At 51.1% G+C, this 14,438-nt stretch overlaps 1 protein-coding gene across 3 annotated transcripts; it reads right to left on the bottom strand.

The window, feature by feature from the left end:
• Nucleotides 1–485: 485 nt before the first annotated feature.
• ACER1 (alkaline ceramidase 1) lies at nt 486–14,000 on the bottom strand. Of its 3 annotated transcripts, none has more exons than XM_076359603.1 (7): nt 13,708–13,997; nt 11,633–11,736; nt 5,112–5,226; nt 4,600–4,738; nt 3,284–3,421; nt 2,554–2,691; nt 486–1,114 (listed from the first exon to the last, which is right to left on the bottom strand). In XM_076359603.1, exons 2-7 carry the CDS (start codon nt 11,723–11,725, stop codon nt 946–948), a joined length of 792 nt encoding a protein of 263 aa, XP_076215718.1. In that variant the 5' UTR covers nt 11,726–11,736; nt 13,708–13,997; the 3' UTR covers nt 486–945. The 3 variants fall into 3 exon arrangements, with proteins under 3 accessions (XP_076215718.1, XP_076215719.1, XP_076215720.1); XM_076359604.1 differs by lacking the exon at nt 13,708–13,997 and adding an exon at nt 11,892–12,120; XM_076359605.1 differs by lacking the exon at nt 2,554–2,691 and having other exon boundaries at nt 13,708–14,000.
• Between the last annotated feature and the right edge of the window lie 438 nt (nt 14,001–14,438).

Here is a 14,438-nt window from a genome sequence, read left to right as displayed (position 1 = left end):
AGAGTATGTCCCATGGCTGCGAGAGCAACTTCGTCGCTGTTACACTGTGGGGAGAACCTGGAAAGCATCGCTTTGTATCCGTGGCACAGCAGTGGTCTTTCTCTGAGGCTTTACATCTTCTCTTTGTTCTTGCAAAGGTACCAACAGGTTTATCTAATGTACTGGCTCCTAACCTCACTCTCTGCCACCAGCCAGCCCTTTCAGCAAGCAGAGGTATCTCCAAATTACACATGGCCATTTTGAGACTGTCAGAGATGGGGAGGAACAAGGGCCACTGCGGGTTGAAGAAGGGGTAGAGCCTAGGGTAGAGCACCCCAGGAGCTGAGCCAGCAGAGCCCCTTTTGGGCTGTCACCCAGGAGGATTTCTCTTTATAAACAGCTCTCCCGAGGTCAGAGAGAGCTTTGGCCACCCTGCCTGTGGGAGTGACTGGCAGATAACAGGGGATGTGGTGCAGTCAGGGCAAAGAAAGGGGCTCAGTGCAAGTCAGTGTCCACAGCTTTAATGCACAGGTCTCCTGAGCAAGACCACATACATCAATAAATAAAATTAATAATAATAATTAGAGCAGCCCCGACAAACCCAGCTGTCACCAGTTTGGCTTCTGTGTTCTCCGCTGTGCCCTTGTCAGCAAGGGTTGCCGCCGCTTGACTAATGCAGAAGACACAGAAGAAGCACCATCTCCCTCTCCTTCTCAGTGGGGATCTGCTGGAGGAGGAGATCTTCGGTTCCCCGGACACCAGTCTGGGCAGGATCTTCCAAGGCACGTGTGGGCTCCCACCCTGCTTCATGCCCGGCATCACGAGGCCTCAGCTGCTCCCTGCCCCATCCGCTAGCCACATTGCCCTTGTCCAAGGAACAGGCGCACAGCCGAGGTGTTCCCCATGCAGACGCACACGTGTGCATCATACACCCCGTGCCCGAGGGATGCCTGAGGGCAACCGGCTCTAGCACTGCTTGTGGGATTCCTCCAGGACAATGTAAGGCACCACGACAGGCCAAGAGTCGCTGGGCCAATATCCTAGCTTTGGCTTGAACGATGGCATCTCGTAGTTGACGTCAAAGTAGATGACCAGTGGGCAGCAGTATAGGAGGGACATGGCTATCAGCACATGCCTGGCAAGGAAACCAAAAAAACATGTGTTGGACAGGCATAACTCCATCTGCTCCTCCTGCACCTTGTACCGGTGTGCGGGTGGCATTGCCACCATGAGGCTAGAGCCAAGGGGCACGGCAATGGCAGGCAAAGGTCCCAATCCCATGATGCACGAGGGCTGCAAGGAGTGCAGGTCCTGCAGGGTTTGTGCCTATGGGGAAATCCTAGAAGAGCTCTGGGAGCTGGGGCTGGGACAATTCCTTGCGCAGAGGGGATGGGGTGATATAGAGGACTTAAGCCCCAAACAAACCCACCCATTCCACCTTGCCTGGCCTAGCCTAGCAGCGCTGGGAATCTGTCCCAGTCATCCCAGTGATTTGTGAGGATGAATCTGAGAATACGCGCTGTGTGCGGCACTTACAGCCACACTTGGCCAGTCACTGAAATGTCTTGCCCAAGCAAATCACTGTTTTTCAGTTTGGCTATTAAAATAACTCAAAGAACATTGCACTTCATGCAGCTTCCTGGAAGCAGATGCAGCCCTTTGAAAGCAAGCTGCTTACCTGGAGGGACCTTTAGAACAATTTCACTTGCAAAACACCATTTGGCTGGTGCGGAGGAGGTAGGGATATTAAGCAGTGATTAGGACCAAATTCTTGGGCTGAGGCCAGGGTGAGGAGCAGCATCAATAGCGACAAAGGAAAGGGGGACAGGGTTGGGCAGAGATGTGGCTGCTCTCTCGTCAAGTGGCCAAGAAGGCCAATGGCATCCTGGCCTGTATTGGAAATAGTGTGGCCAGCAGGAGTAGGGCAGTGATCGTGCCCCTGTACTCGGCACTGGTGAGGCCGCACCTCGAATACTGTGTTCAGTTTTGGGCCACTCGCTACAAGAAGGACATTGAGGTGCTGGAGCGTGTCCAGAGAAGGGCAGCAAAGCTGGTGAAGGGTCTGGAGAACAAGTCTGCTGAGGAGCGGCTGAGGGAACTGGGGTTGTTCAGCCTGGAGAAAAGGAGGCTGAGGGGAGACCTTATTGTGCTCTACAACTACCTGAAAGGAGGTTGTAGCGAGGGGGGTGTCAGTCTCTTCTCCCACGTAACAAGCAATAGGACGAGAGGAAACGGCCTCAAGTTGTGCCAGGGGAGGTTTAGATTGGACGTGAGGAAATATTTCTTTACTGCAAGAGTGGTTAAACATTGGAACAGGCTGCCCAGGGAAGTGGTTGAGTCACCATCCCTGGAAGTATTTAAAAGACGTGTAGATGAGGCGCTTAGGGACATGGTTTAGTGGGTGGTGGTGTTGGGTCGACGGTTGGACTCGACTATCTTAGAGGTCTTTTCCAACCTTAATGATTCTATGATTCTATAAGTATCACATCCCTGCTGCCATCTCTCCTTAGCTGTGGCCCTTCAGCCCCTGAAATGTTTGAGCTGGGGTTCCTGCCTCTACGCTGGAGCCCTTACCAGAAGCTGTGGAAGTAGGGGAAGTTGATCGCCTGCCAGAGCCCACAGAGCCACCTGTCACTTATCCAGCTGCTGATGGCCAGCACCCACCACACGACCATGGCTGCGGCCATCCGGTGAACCCTTTTGTCATTGCACCTGGAAGACACAGTGAGGGAGAGGGAGTGGAGTATCATGTTGGAAGGAAAGAGGGTTTTAAAGAGGGCTGGTTCCTGTCTGCAAGTGCTAATGCAACAGAGCAAAACCCAGCGAGTTTCTTCTGGAGAGCATCAGACCACAAGAACTGGAGAAGTGTGGCTCTGTAGAGGGGGTTTCTGACTTTCTGTGGGTGAGGATGATGCTAGGAGATGCAAAGGCACTCCTGTCTTTCTCCCCAGATCCTGGGGGGTTCTCCCACCCCCACATTGGTTCCCAAATCCCCCACAAAGGGGAAAGAGCTGCAGAGATGGCAGCTGGGGAGGAGAAGATGCATTTGTCCCATGGATTGTCCCCATTCTGCGTGGCACCTGGGCCAGATGGCCTTCTTGTACCCCACTGCTCACAGTCCTGCCTGTGCCTCTTCCTGGGTCCCCCCGAGGCTGCCCCAGTTCTTTGCAGAGCTGATAGTCCAACATGTGGCTGATGAAGTCTTGGGCTCCATTCGCTGTTGTGCACAGAGTCACTGCCACATGTGAGCCTGCCAGGAGCGTGCAATGGACCTGCAGATAACCCCTCTCAGCCCCCTCCTTACTTTTTCAGCTCACACCATGTCAGGTACAGCAGGTGGAAGGCGATGCAGTTGAGCACGTAGGCATTGAGTGCTGGTTTGATGAAGGACATCAAGGTACTGATCACGGTGGTGACACCACTCAACCAGAAGAAATGCTTCCTAAAGGAAATTGGGAGCGAGTGTCAGTGCCCCCAAAGTTCACAGTACGGAAGGGTAAGGATGGGAGAGGCCCTGCTCATTGCTTGAGAGAGGAAACCCTTCTCCAGCACCTCCAATCTGTTTGTACATGGCTGACCTCAGCCTCTGCAGTAGTCCTGGCAGGAAGGCCAGGACTACTATATATCTGTTTATATCTGTGCTTTGCCAAAAGCCCCCCAGTTAGTCCACGACAGAGAGGGGAACACAGCCCAGAAGGTAACTTGTGCACTTTCATGGTGATGCTAGAGATGGGCATCGAGAGGCAAAGGCATCGAGAGCTTTGCACAGGGAAGGGCTGCAAAGCAGGAGTCCCAGCAGCGGCAGGCAGGGGCTTGAGCCATGCAAACATGCAGATTTGGGCTGACTGAACAACAATAGGGCTCAGAGGGGCCTTTCACATGCAAATCCCTTCCCAAGTCCCTTCCCCTCTCCCCCAACCATGTCTCCACAGTGAACTCCTGGTGACCTCCTCTTTGGCATGGGAAGAGCAGACTTGGAGCAGGCCTTTGCAAGGCTGCTTCTAACTGGGCTGGCTCAGAGGGCTGCAGCAAGCCTGCCAGGATGGGACCATCCTTTGAGCAAAGCCCTGCTGGGTTCCTGTTTCTGCTGATCCATGCCCACCCAGTATCCCCATCCTTTCTGCTGAGGTCCTCTAGCCCAGCCAGCCCTCCTGCAAACAACCTTTGAAATGTGGGGTGTTAACTTGGACCAGCTTGTCCTATGGGAAACCCCATCAGCCTTCAGGGAAAGCTCTCTGTGGATGGCAGGGGATGCTATGACAGTTTGACAGCATGGGTAATTGAATGTCAGTGCTCAGGAACATTTAATTTCCTAATTAATTTTTAAATTCTCCATGCAAATTTTTCTCTGCAGCTTTGCAAATACAAGCAGCTCCAGGCGACAGGAACCCATCACAGCCCTTCCCCATGGGAGGGTTTCTTACTCTTCCTCTGTCAGCACATCCACTACTGAGTGATGGAGGGTCCAGTCCCAAAGCAAACTGCCGTAACCTCAATGCTGACCCCTTGCAGGGGAGCTGGCTGTGGGCTGGGGGGCGGAATCTGTGGGTCACACGTATCAATGTCAATGTCCCAGCCCTCCCCTCAGAGCCTGCAACCCTATGTCCCCGTGAGTCATACCTGCTCTTGATGCACCTGGGGAAATAAACCCTTGGGTACCAAAAGGAATATGCCACAGCCAGCGTCCAGAGGATGGAGAGCTCATCTAAGAGTTGTCCCACGTAGCTCAGGGTCATGTGAAAGTACATGGAGAAGATACCTGCAAGGAGCAAGGACAACTTGTGTCAGCAAAGCTCCATCCTCACACGAGCCCGTCTGGCCTGGGAAGTTCTTGGGGGCCATTCCTAAAGACACACCATTCCTGAAGCGCATGTACCTTGGCGTTAATGGAGGCTTGAGTGAGTCAGTCCACACAGAACCACGTGGATTTACTGGGCTGGAAGCTGTGCATCCACAGCCAGCAGGAACCATGAGCTGCAGGGCTTCAAACAGACACGGCTGTTCGGTTTCCCACCCCAGCTTGCCCCTGTGCTTTGGCCACTAAGAACCAGCCTCCAAAGCCAAAGGTATCATGAATGAACAATCGGGTACTCTGGCAACCTGTCTGGTCTTCTCACAACCTTGGCACCCACCTACGCAGAAGAGCAGGCCAGAGACGAAATACAAGGGCAAGGCGCGCTGCTGACAGTACTGCCGGTTCAGGTAGAGCAGGGCAGGAGAAAGGACAAAGAAGCTTACATTGCTGATCTGAAAAACAAGAGGCACATTCAGCTTATTGCATGATCTTGGGCAAGTCCCATCCCACCATGTGCCTCAGCATCTCCGTGTGCAAAGAGGATACTGATCTCTAGTGGAAAGCATCGCGTGGAGGCAGGTATTACTCTTGGCACAGGGAGAGGACAGAGGCGTTTCCTGAGAAGCGAGGCTGGAACTGGAAGGACAGCTATTGCTGTGACAGCAATGGCTGCAGACATCTGTGCTCTCCCTGCACGCACGTCTGGGGCCAGCAAGCCCAGGATAAGCTGGTGTGCCCCTTTTGGGTGATGGTTTAGCTTCAGCTGCCCAGTGTCTTCAAGCAAGCTGCCAAAGCTCTTCTGTTTGCAGCCATCCCCCTCTCCTGTCAACCCTGGCCTGCCAAAAACTCCCTGGATGGCTTCTGCCCCTTTTGGCCAGCAGGCAGCCCCCTGCGAGGGGCTGGGTGGGCGTGAGGAGCTAGGCCACAACAGCAAGCCACAGTCAGGAAAACCTCCGTTAACTGGGATTGGGTGCAGTGGAGAGCAGCAGGACAAGCAGGACGTTGGTAGGTGGGAACAGGACTGAGGTGACATCCTGTAGTGTCATGTGTGAAGCCACCTGGCTGGGGGGGGAGGTATTCTGGACACTAGTAATTACATGAAGTCATAAACCTCCTTTAAACATACCTAGCAAATGAATGCAGCGAAATTATTCTGCCCTGATTTCCAACTCTGCAAAATTGCTTCATTGACAGACTTTGATTTGTCTGGGGAGGAGGGGATGGTACTGGGGCTCAGCCTGTTGCTGCCGCCTGGGCTGGTTGAAGGTGCCAGTGCTTCGGGGAATGGCAGATGCTGATGGGCAAAATGTGGGAGCTGGGGAGGAGCAGCGAGTGCCCAAAGCCTGGACCTGTGTGTTGGATCAGGCCCACACCATCCTGCAGCTACGGGGGAATGCAGTTTGAAATAATCCTTACCCTCTGGGTTCTTACCCTGGCTTTTTCACCTGATTTTGCAAACTCAGTAAAGGGATATCACAGGGAAATACAGCCTCCCCAGGGAAAAGCTTTCTTGCTCATGAAAGGTTGGGACTGTGGTGCCACGTTTTACCTGCCAGACAGCTCTTTGGGGCTTTGGAAGAGCAGGGCAGAGCCATCTGCTAAAATGCCATTTGGCAAGCCACCAGGGTGACTTTTATCTCACCCTGAAAATCCTTTTCCTTTCATCTTCCAGCTAGATGCTGACTCAGACCTCAAGCCTGGAATCTGACCTCCACAGCTGGAGTCTCACCCCTCAGCAGCCCTCACATGCACCAGGTAAACTGCAAAAATCGATGCTTGGCTTGTGATGTCCGATGAGATCTAAGTTTATGGTAACAGGGCTGCAAATCATAGGGATGTTGTTATATATATGAAACACACCCTCTCATATTCCAGAGGGAAACACAAGTCACGCTTTATGTGAGGTCTCTATTCCCTTTAACACCTGGAGATTAATCTTGAATTTCACTAAGGCTTTCATGAAACAAGTTGATGCTCCCATTAACAGCAATTCTCAGGCCAAGCGTATTGGTTTTCTGTAGGTGCTTAGAGCCAAATCCCGGTGTGTTCCCATTCCAGCTATGAAAAGAGAAGTGCTGGTCCCACTTGCACACTTGAGGTCAAACTGTTCGGAAATGATCGAGAAACCAAACCGTGTGTTAAAGTAACAACTGTGTTGCAAACATTTCTTTTCCTGTGAAATGGTTAAAGAGGCTTTTGGAAGACAAGCAGGGATAGCAGGAAGAGAGAAAACGCTTGCAGAAAAGGCAACAGTATGCAAGTGCCAGCATGCACGTCAAAGTGAGGAAATGCGGGACTTTGAGATTGCGTGTAGAGAGGTCTGAATCCCTGCTGCAGTGGGCATTGCAACAGTGCCATTAATTACATGATAGCAATGTTATCGCTTCATTAATTCAGTATGAGATGTGCAAGATCAGATATCAGAGGGGAGGGATAATCAGGGGAACCATGCCAATAGGGTCGGAAGGATAGAGTGATTCCTTGCAGAGCAGCCAAACTCAGAGCTTAGGGGAGAGCCGCTACAAAACCGCATCTGTGGGGGACGCAGGGTCTTCATCACTCATCAGATCCAAGCCCTGATTTGAAAGAGCTGTCCTATATCTTCCCTTTAGGATGTGGCAAGCTCCATCTCAAATGTAGTTAGGAGGGTTTTGCTCCCAGTACTCCCATTAGGAAGTTTTTCCAGAGTCTCTGCTCACACTGAGTCCCCCCAGCACAGCTTCTACTTATACCTAGCTGGGTCGTACTGGCCAGGAGGCACCAGCTCCCTCTTCCCAGGACACCAGGGAGATAAGAGAGTGGTGATGGAGCCGAGGTGTGATTTGACCTGTGAGGGTGACTCAGCCCTGTGGTTTTCCACTGCGTGTGAGCTCACAGCGATGTCCCACTTCCTAACAAGTGTGAGTTATTGCTCCAGGTACCTAAACCAAGCCTGCCTATACTGGCATTTGCTTCTTTCACTAGGAGAAAAGCAAGACTGGGATCAGCGACATGGCTCTAATCCTGGTGCATTAGCAGGATCATGGGAAAGGCCCCAGGGCTTGTGCAACTCGGCACTTTGCAACCTAAGATGGAGAGAGAGACCTGCAGAGAATCTGTTTGCTTCTCCATCCATGACAGGGTGAGAACAAGCCTCTGATACGGATTGGGACAGGAGAGCACAGCAACAGCGCAGTAGCAGCCAAGGCATGTGCTGGTCCTTACTCAAGACAGGCATTTTCTGCAGTGAAGGGAGATTTCTGCAAGAGTCATTGGAGTGCATTCATTCACTTCAAGACCAGCGAACCAGCTTTAGCTGACAGAAGAGCCCACAGGGCCAAAGACAGAAGTGATTATCTCAGAGGCTCTCCAGACCTGTATAGCAAGTTCCTAATAGCCAGACCTGTGTAGCAGAAGATGAGGCTGCGTGTCCTGAGATTGCAGTGTCATGCCAGCGCTTTGGGGCAGGAAACAGCTGTTTGTCTAGTGTTTGCAGAGTGCAGGGCGACGAGCTGCTGTACTCCTGCACGGGACTTTCTGGGCAGGCGAAAGCGCGATGCGTCTGCGATGCCGCGGGGTTACTGATCCTGTGCGGAGGGCTGGGGCGCACGCCACGGCTCTGACACACTCTGAAAGTGAGTGCTTCTCTGGGCATATCTAGGTAATTTGCACCTGTGGTTGAGCTTATCCCCATCGATCGATGAAGCATCTGGGAGCTCTGGATATACAGCAGTGTCAGAGCTCCTGCTGCTTTGCCAGAGAGACTGCTGAGGATTTGGGTGTCATTACCAGCATCCTGGATCAGTCATTTCAGGAAAGAAATGAGGGTAGAAAGACAAGTCCCTGACTGATGACCCTCATGTAGCACAATACTGTTCTCTTACGAACAGCCAGAAGACAATAAATTTCTGGGTCATTGAGTCCCTATAAATAGTTAGCGCTTTGTTGCTGAACTGCATCCAATCACGAGCCACAATGTATTATTAGGTACTTAAAGATACTGTTTACATTCTTTGCTCATACCCTGGGTGCTTATTTCTAATAAAAAGCATCCAACCCAAGCAGACCTGAGAGAGAGTGCGGCTGGCACAGAGCAATTCTCAGCAGCACATTGCTGCTGCTGGCACAAAACTACCCTGCTTGAGCCCCGGGCAGTGTTGGGGAGAAGATGTTGAAGAGGATGCTCCATTAGGAAGCCCCGCTGATTTAGTGGTGCAGGGGCCTTGGGTAGGAGCTGGCTGGATTCCCAGCTAGTCTAAAACTGTGGCAAACTGATGCTGGAGTCAATATTGATATAATTATCTCAGGGCAGGCCAGTGAGATAAGGCCCATAAAGCTGGCCGCAGGGAGGAAGCAATCTGAATATGGGGAACAAATGAATGGAGGAGAGAAGAGGAGATCCAGGCTGTTAGGATCACATCTGAGATAGTGGCCTGAGCCCCAGCTGGATCTGCAACATGCTGCCAGCCAGCAGGGATAGCTCGGGATCTCAGTCTGGTCCGATTTCTATAGTCCCTCCTTTAGGGCACATCACAAGGAGCCTGATCCTGTGAGAGAGTTCAGAGCATGAAGAGGGCTCCCCTGGTGCTGCTGCAAGGGGTGAGAGCCAGGCAATGCCAGCCAGTGTGTGCAGACTGATGAAGGGGTGATGCCCATGTAAGTGATGCTCCTGCCCGCTTTTGGTTACAAGGTCTGGCCCTGAGCACGGTGCAGCCTTTGGGGCTGTTGTCAGATGCTCAGACAGCAGCAGTTTTTAGGAGGGTTTGCTCTTTTGTCTCCCCTTGTTTGGACAGGAGATCACATGCCAGCCCTGGTGCAGGCAGCTGTCAAGGCAGGTTTAGATCTCTGCTGCTTTCTCTAAACGGGAATTGCATCTTAAGACAGAAACTGCAGAAGTGGTACCCTCCACCTGCACAGGCACTCTGCTGAGATCTGTGGACTGGTAAAAGTGAGCCCGGCAAGAAGGAGATCAGTGCAGGGACGAAAAAAAGCTCTTTCTTTGCTGGGAAAGAGGTGCCCTGTGTTCACATATAGAGAGGAAGAAGGGCTAGTTTAATCACTGGAAATAATCCTGCAGGATTTGCTCTGCCCACATCTCTCTGAGGTCCTCGGTATCGCACTAGTTTGCATCTGTGTGGAAACAGGCGCTGGAGAAGTTTTCCTCTCCTGGAGGAAAGCTGTGTCTCAGTCCTACCGAGTGCAAATTCATCCAGAGAAGCCCGGTGCCTCAAAGGTGGTGTAGTATGGGAACATGGGAGATGGCAGTGGCTAGTAGGGACCTCAGCCCAGAACTAGGCACCTGGGTAAGATTTTTAGGAATAGCTACATAATTTAGAAACCTGTGCTACAAAGCGACCTAGGCAGCTAAGAGTTAATGTTTTATGGGAATTAGAGGGCTTTGGGCCCTAAGAAAGACAGTTATGCATCTGGTCACACCAACTGGTGTCTAGCAGCATGCCGCAGAGAAGTTACACATGTAAGTGCTTTTGGAGAGCTCCTGAGACACTTCTGGGTGTGTTAAGGATGCTGAGCCACTTTGACAGTCTGGGTGTAAATCAGGATCCTTGTGAAAATGGGGTCTCAGCTCCAAAGACGCATTTGAAAAATGCTGCCTATGCACTAAACTAGGAGGTTAGGCAAATTTATCTCCCTGAATGAATTCTGATTAAAAACATAACTTTCAGACTTCCTGCTCTCTGTGGAAATCAGCCCCTCTCCAGTGTTGCCAGTGACACTCCAAAACACAAAGGCATTTGGCATCTCCAGCTACATTTGAAACACTGATGTGAGTATAAGTGATTTCTGTACCTCCTTGCTAGTTATGCCTTGCTCTGCAGCTCCGAGCCCATCTGACAGGGATGCAGTGCCAGTAAACAGGCAACAGCACAACACATTCAGTTGGTTGCCAGAGGGAAGCAGGATTTGGTCTGGACTGGCAGATCTTTATTTGTTAACTGTCTCAAAGAGAAGTGACTATATACAGCCCGAGCATCCCTCCTCTGAGACCCTGGCTGGGCAATTAGAGCTTGGGAGCTGCGGGACTTGGGTGAGGGAATTATCATTATTATAGGCAATTTATTAAAAGCAGGAAATGCTTTAAAAAAAGAGGAAGAGACATTTCCATGAGAACAAGAACTTCTAGTGTTAGACAGTAATTGCTAAAAGTTGTAAACAGGGCCTTTGGAAGGTTGTAAATCCACATGCCTCACACCCCTGCTAGCCTGTAATTGCACTGAGGTAGAAGGACACGCTTGCAGAGACCGGTTATCTACCGAGTCCTCTACAGACAGATATGGATGCTTCTAGCCACGCTTAAGCCAAGGAGGCTGTATTCAAGGGACTGGCGCTGGATGGAGACTGAATTATAAAGGATCATAGGAGGTGAAACTGGCTCATGCATCAGCTTCCCTCTGTCTTGAGTTCCGGATTCCCAACCTGCCTGACATGGTTCATGCAAGTGTTGTCTCTCATTTTGCCACTCCTGTACATTTAGCTGGAATATATGAGCCCTGTGTGGGACTTACCCCAGTTGGCAGGAGAGCTGCAGGACTGGTATAACAGGATCTCACAAATCTGGGCTAAGGAGCACTGCCAGAGTTTTCTCACTGGGAACTCAGCCCCACACATGCCAGAAGTACCCCTGACCCCAGCTCGTTTTGTGAGCAACTGGCTGTTGTAAGCAATAAAAGTCCCATGATTTACCTGAAGCTCAGAAAATGTTCCCCATACCAGCACCCTCCAACACCAGGAAGTTCAAAGGGGTGAGCAGGAGGAGAGAAAACAAGGTTGTCCCGTCTCGTCTCCTAAAAGCAGCTCCTGGGTGCCCGGAGCCAGCTGCCTTCGCGCCCCAGCCTGCCCTTCGGATGCGCCCGCACTCACGGTGTTGTAGTACTCTGCAATGACCGTCGAGTGCTCAAAGTTGCCTTCACACCAGTCGACTTCGGCGCTCTGGTAGGAAAATATGCTCGGCATTGTTGGGCCACCTTTGCAAAAGGGAGAGGAGAGGGTTAGTTTTGCACCCGGGGAAGGAGTGTGCTGCACACCCAAAGGGAAAGGGGAGAAGCGCACTCTGCCTGCCTGCCCCTTGCACACACGCGTGCTCGCGTTGCACCAGCCTGCTCAAGCACAGTGTCCTTACCCTCCTATGAAAGACTCATCCTCTTCCCAGCACACATCATATTGCAGAATATTTCCTCCTCTCTTCCCAGGACGCAGGAGTGACAAATCAGCCTAGGAAATGTTCTTGAACTCTGAGCCCGGGGGACAGCCCCATCCATGGCATTAATATCTCTCATCAGGGGTCATCGCTGCTGCATGATGCTTCCCCATTTCAGCCTCGTCCTTGTCACCCTGTCTTCTCCCTTCTCTTCACTTTCTTTATGACTCAGATCTTTCTGCCAAGAGGGCTTGCCTGTACTTTGTGGGCTGTGAACTACTTTTTGGGAGTGGACAACTCCACAGGGTTTATTACTCATTGGCTCTGTTCTCCGTAGTCGTTTCTCAGCATCTTTCTGAGGGCTGGAGCTCACCTTACGCAAGCTCAGCCCTGTAGCACCAGCACAGACCCTGGGTATTACTGCAGTCCTGGGGGCGCAGAGCAAAGGCATTGGGAGGTCTCTCTTCAGTGTCAGTGATTTCACTTTGAATGCGCTCCCATGCAAGCCCTGTCCTGGTTTCCCAGTGAAAGGCATCAGAGCTTCACACCTCGAGTGGGCTCTCCACTTCCAGGTCCCCCAGCCTGGCCTCTGGCAGTGGCAGAAGCTGCAGTTGCAAGTGGGATTCCAAAAAAAATCTAACCTTTTGCCTGTTCTTCTTCCCCATGCTAAAGACTTTCCTATCCTCAGTGTGAGCATCATTTCTCAGCCCTCTTTTATTCATTTGAAAAAGTAAAAGTTCTGATCGAGTTTCCTATTTGGCATATTTTGTTTCAGATCCTTGAGACTTTGGAGCTATTTTAGAAGCTGATAGATGAGTGCCAATCTTAGAGGTGTTTGGAAGCACTATCCAAACCCTAGCAGCTGGGTATTTGGTACACAAGAGCCACAGAAATTCCCTGGAGCTAAGCAGTTAAGTCCCTGGATGCGGTGTTGAACTAACCTGTCCAGCTGTGCTTCTCTAGCTCAGAATGAGCAGGTACCTGGGTGACACCAAGCATTTCAGTAGTGTCTCTGAGCTCCCGAGGCAGTGGTGGTAAGGGGTGGAAAACAGAGCTTTCTTTTCTTTGAAAATCCTTTCAGCTGTCTAACGCAAGGAAGGGAAGTTTATCTTAAAACCACTTATCAGTTGATCATGTTCTTGCGGAGAAACAGTCAAGTCCCTGTTTACACCGGTGTCAGCTGAGCGACACCACCGAGTTCAGCAGTTACTGTAGGTGTGCAGTGGTGTGAAGCTACCGCAGCTTCCTCTGCTTCTCTTCCAAGAAGAAGTTCAAAAGGAGAAAACACAGGAGTGTAACACTAATACAAACAAGCTCTTCTGTAACCTCCTGCTCCAACCAGATAAACTGACTTGTGGATAAACCTCCACTGTTCTTTTACAATTGCAGGTTAACGATGCCCTCCCTTTAATCCAGGCAGGCTGGTTCCCCAGACCAGGTGAGATCACAGCTACAGAAGAAAAATAAAATAGATGGCAGGCAGATTGGTTTGAGGTCTGACTCTTCATGATCTTGGGTTTCCATGTGCTCATTCGCAACACAGTGACTCTCTCCTGATCCCTGGTGCTCTGCATTATGCTTTTACAGCAATGCAAGTGGTTGTGTAGGGTAAAAAAAGAATCATACCCGAGATGGTAAATCCCATCTCCTAGCTGAACAGACCTCAGGCGAGAGATGGTGAAGGGATGGAGGAGACCCGAGACAGAAGAAGAAAAAGGGAAAAGAAAAATCAAAGCAGCGACCAGAGTGCCCAGTGGCTGCTGGCTTGCTGCTCGCCTCTCATCCCAGCCTGGCTTACCTGTGTTCCCTTGAGACGAACCAGCACTGCTTCCACGCGGTGAGGCGAAGCGTCGGGAGCTCCAAGGTTTCTAGCAAAGCTGGAGCAGTAACCTGCCCTGCTGCTCTAGCTCTGAAGGAGTGCCCACGGTGTGAGCTCACCGGGAACAGCCGCCAGGAAATACCCTTGCTCCGTCTCTAGGGAAAGCGTTGGGATGAGACAAGAGCCATGCGCACCCTCCAGGCAAACCTTCCAGTCCCCCAAAGGAAACATATTGGCTGGAGGGTTTATATCTGTGCACCCAAATGGGCAGGGGCAGAGGGAGGGCAGAGAAGCGTGAGCTGGAAAGGTTGGAAGAGCGGGTAGAAATGCAGTCTGAAATCATCAGTGTGCCCCTAGGCAGGTTACCTGCGCACGCGCACACACCCCAATCCTAACCCGGTTTTTGCCAGGGGAGGGACTGATCCATACAGCCTCCCTTGCAGAGCTGGTTAAAAAACAGTAAAACAGTTTTCACCAAAAAGCACGTGGCAAGCTGATGCTGCCTCGTTTTCGGGGGTTAATTTCGAACCACTTTTCAACTTTTCCCCAATTACCATTTTATTATAAAAAACAATTTTATTATCAAATCACACTTCTTCTAGCTAGTTTACTTTGTTATTTAGTTAAAGAATTGGCTGAATAGGACACTTTAGGGTGACTGCTTTGCAAACATTTTCCTCCTGAATCCCATTCAAGGTGTCAAGAAAATT

Source organism: Aptenodytes patagonicus, chromosome 25 (genome assembly GCF_965638725.1).
Source record: "Aptenodytes patagonicus chromosome 25, bAptPat1.pri.cur, whole genome shotgun sequence".
Classification (NCBI taxonomy): Eukaryota; Metazoa; Chordata; class Aves; order Sphenisciformes; family Spheniscidae; genus Aptenodytes; species Aptenodytes patagonicus.
Note: the sequence above shows the minus strand (reverse complement) of the source record. Positions and strands in the feature narration are given on the sequence as shown.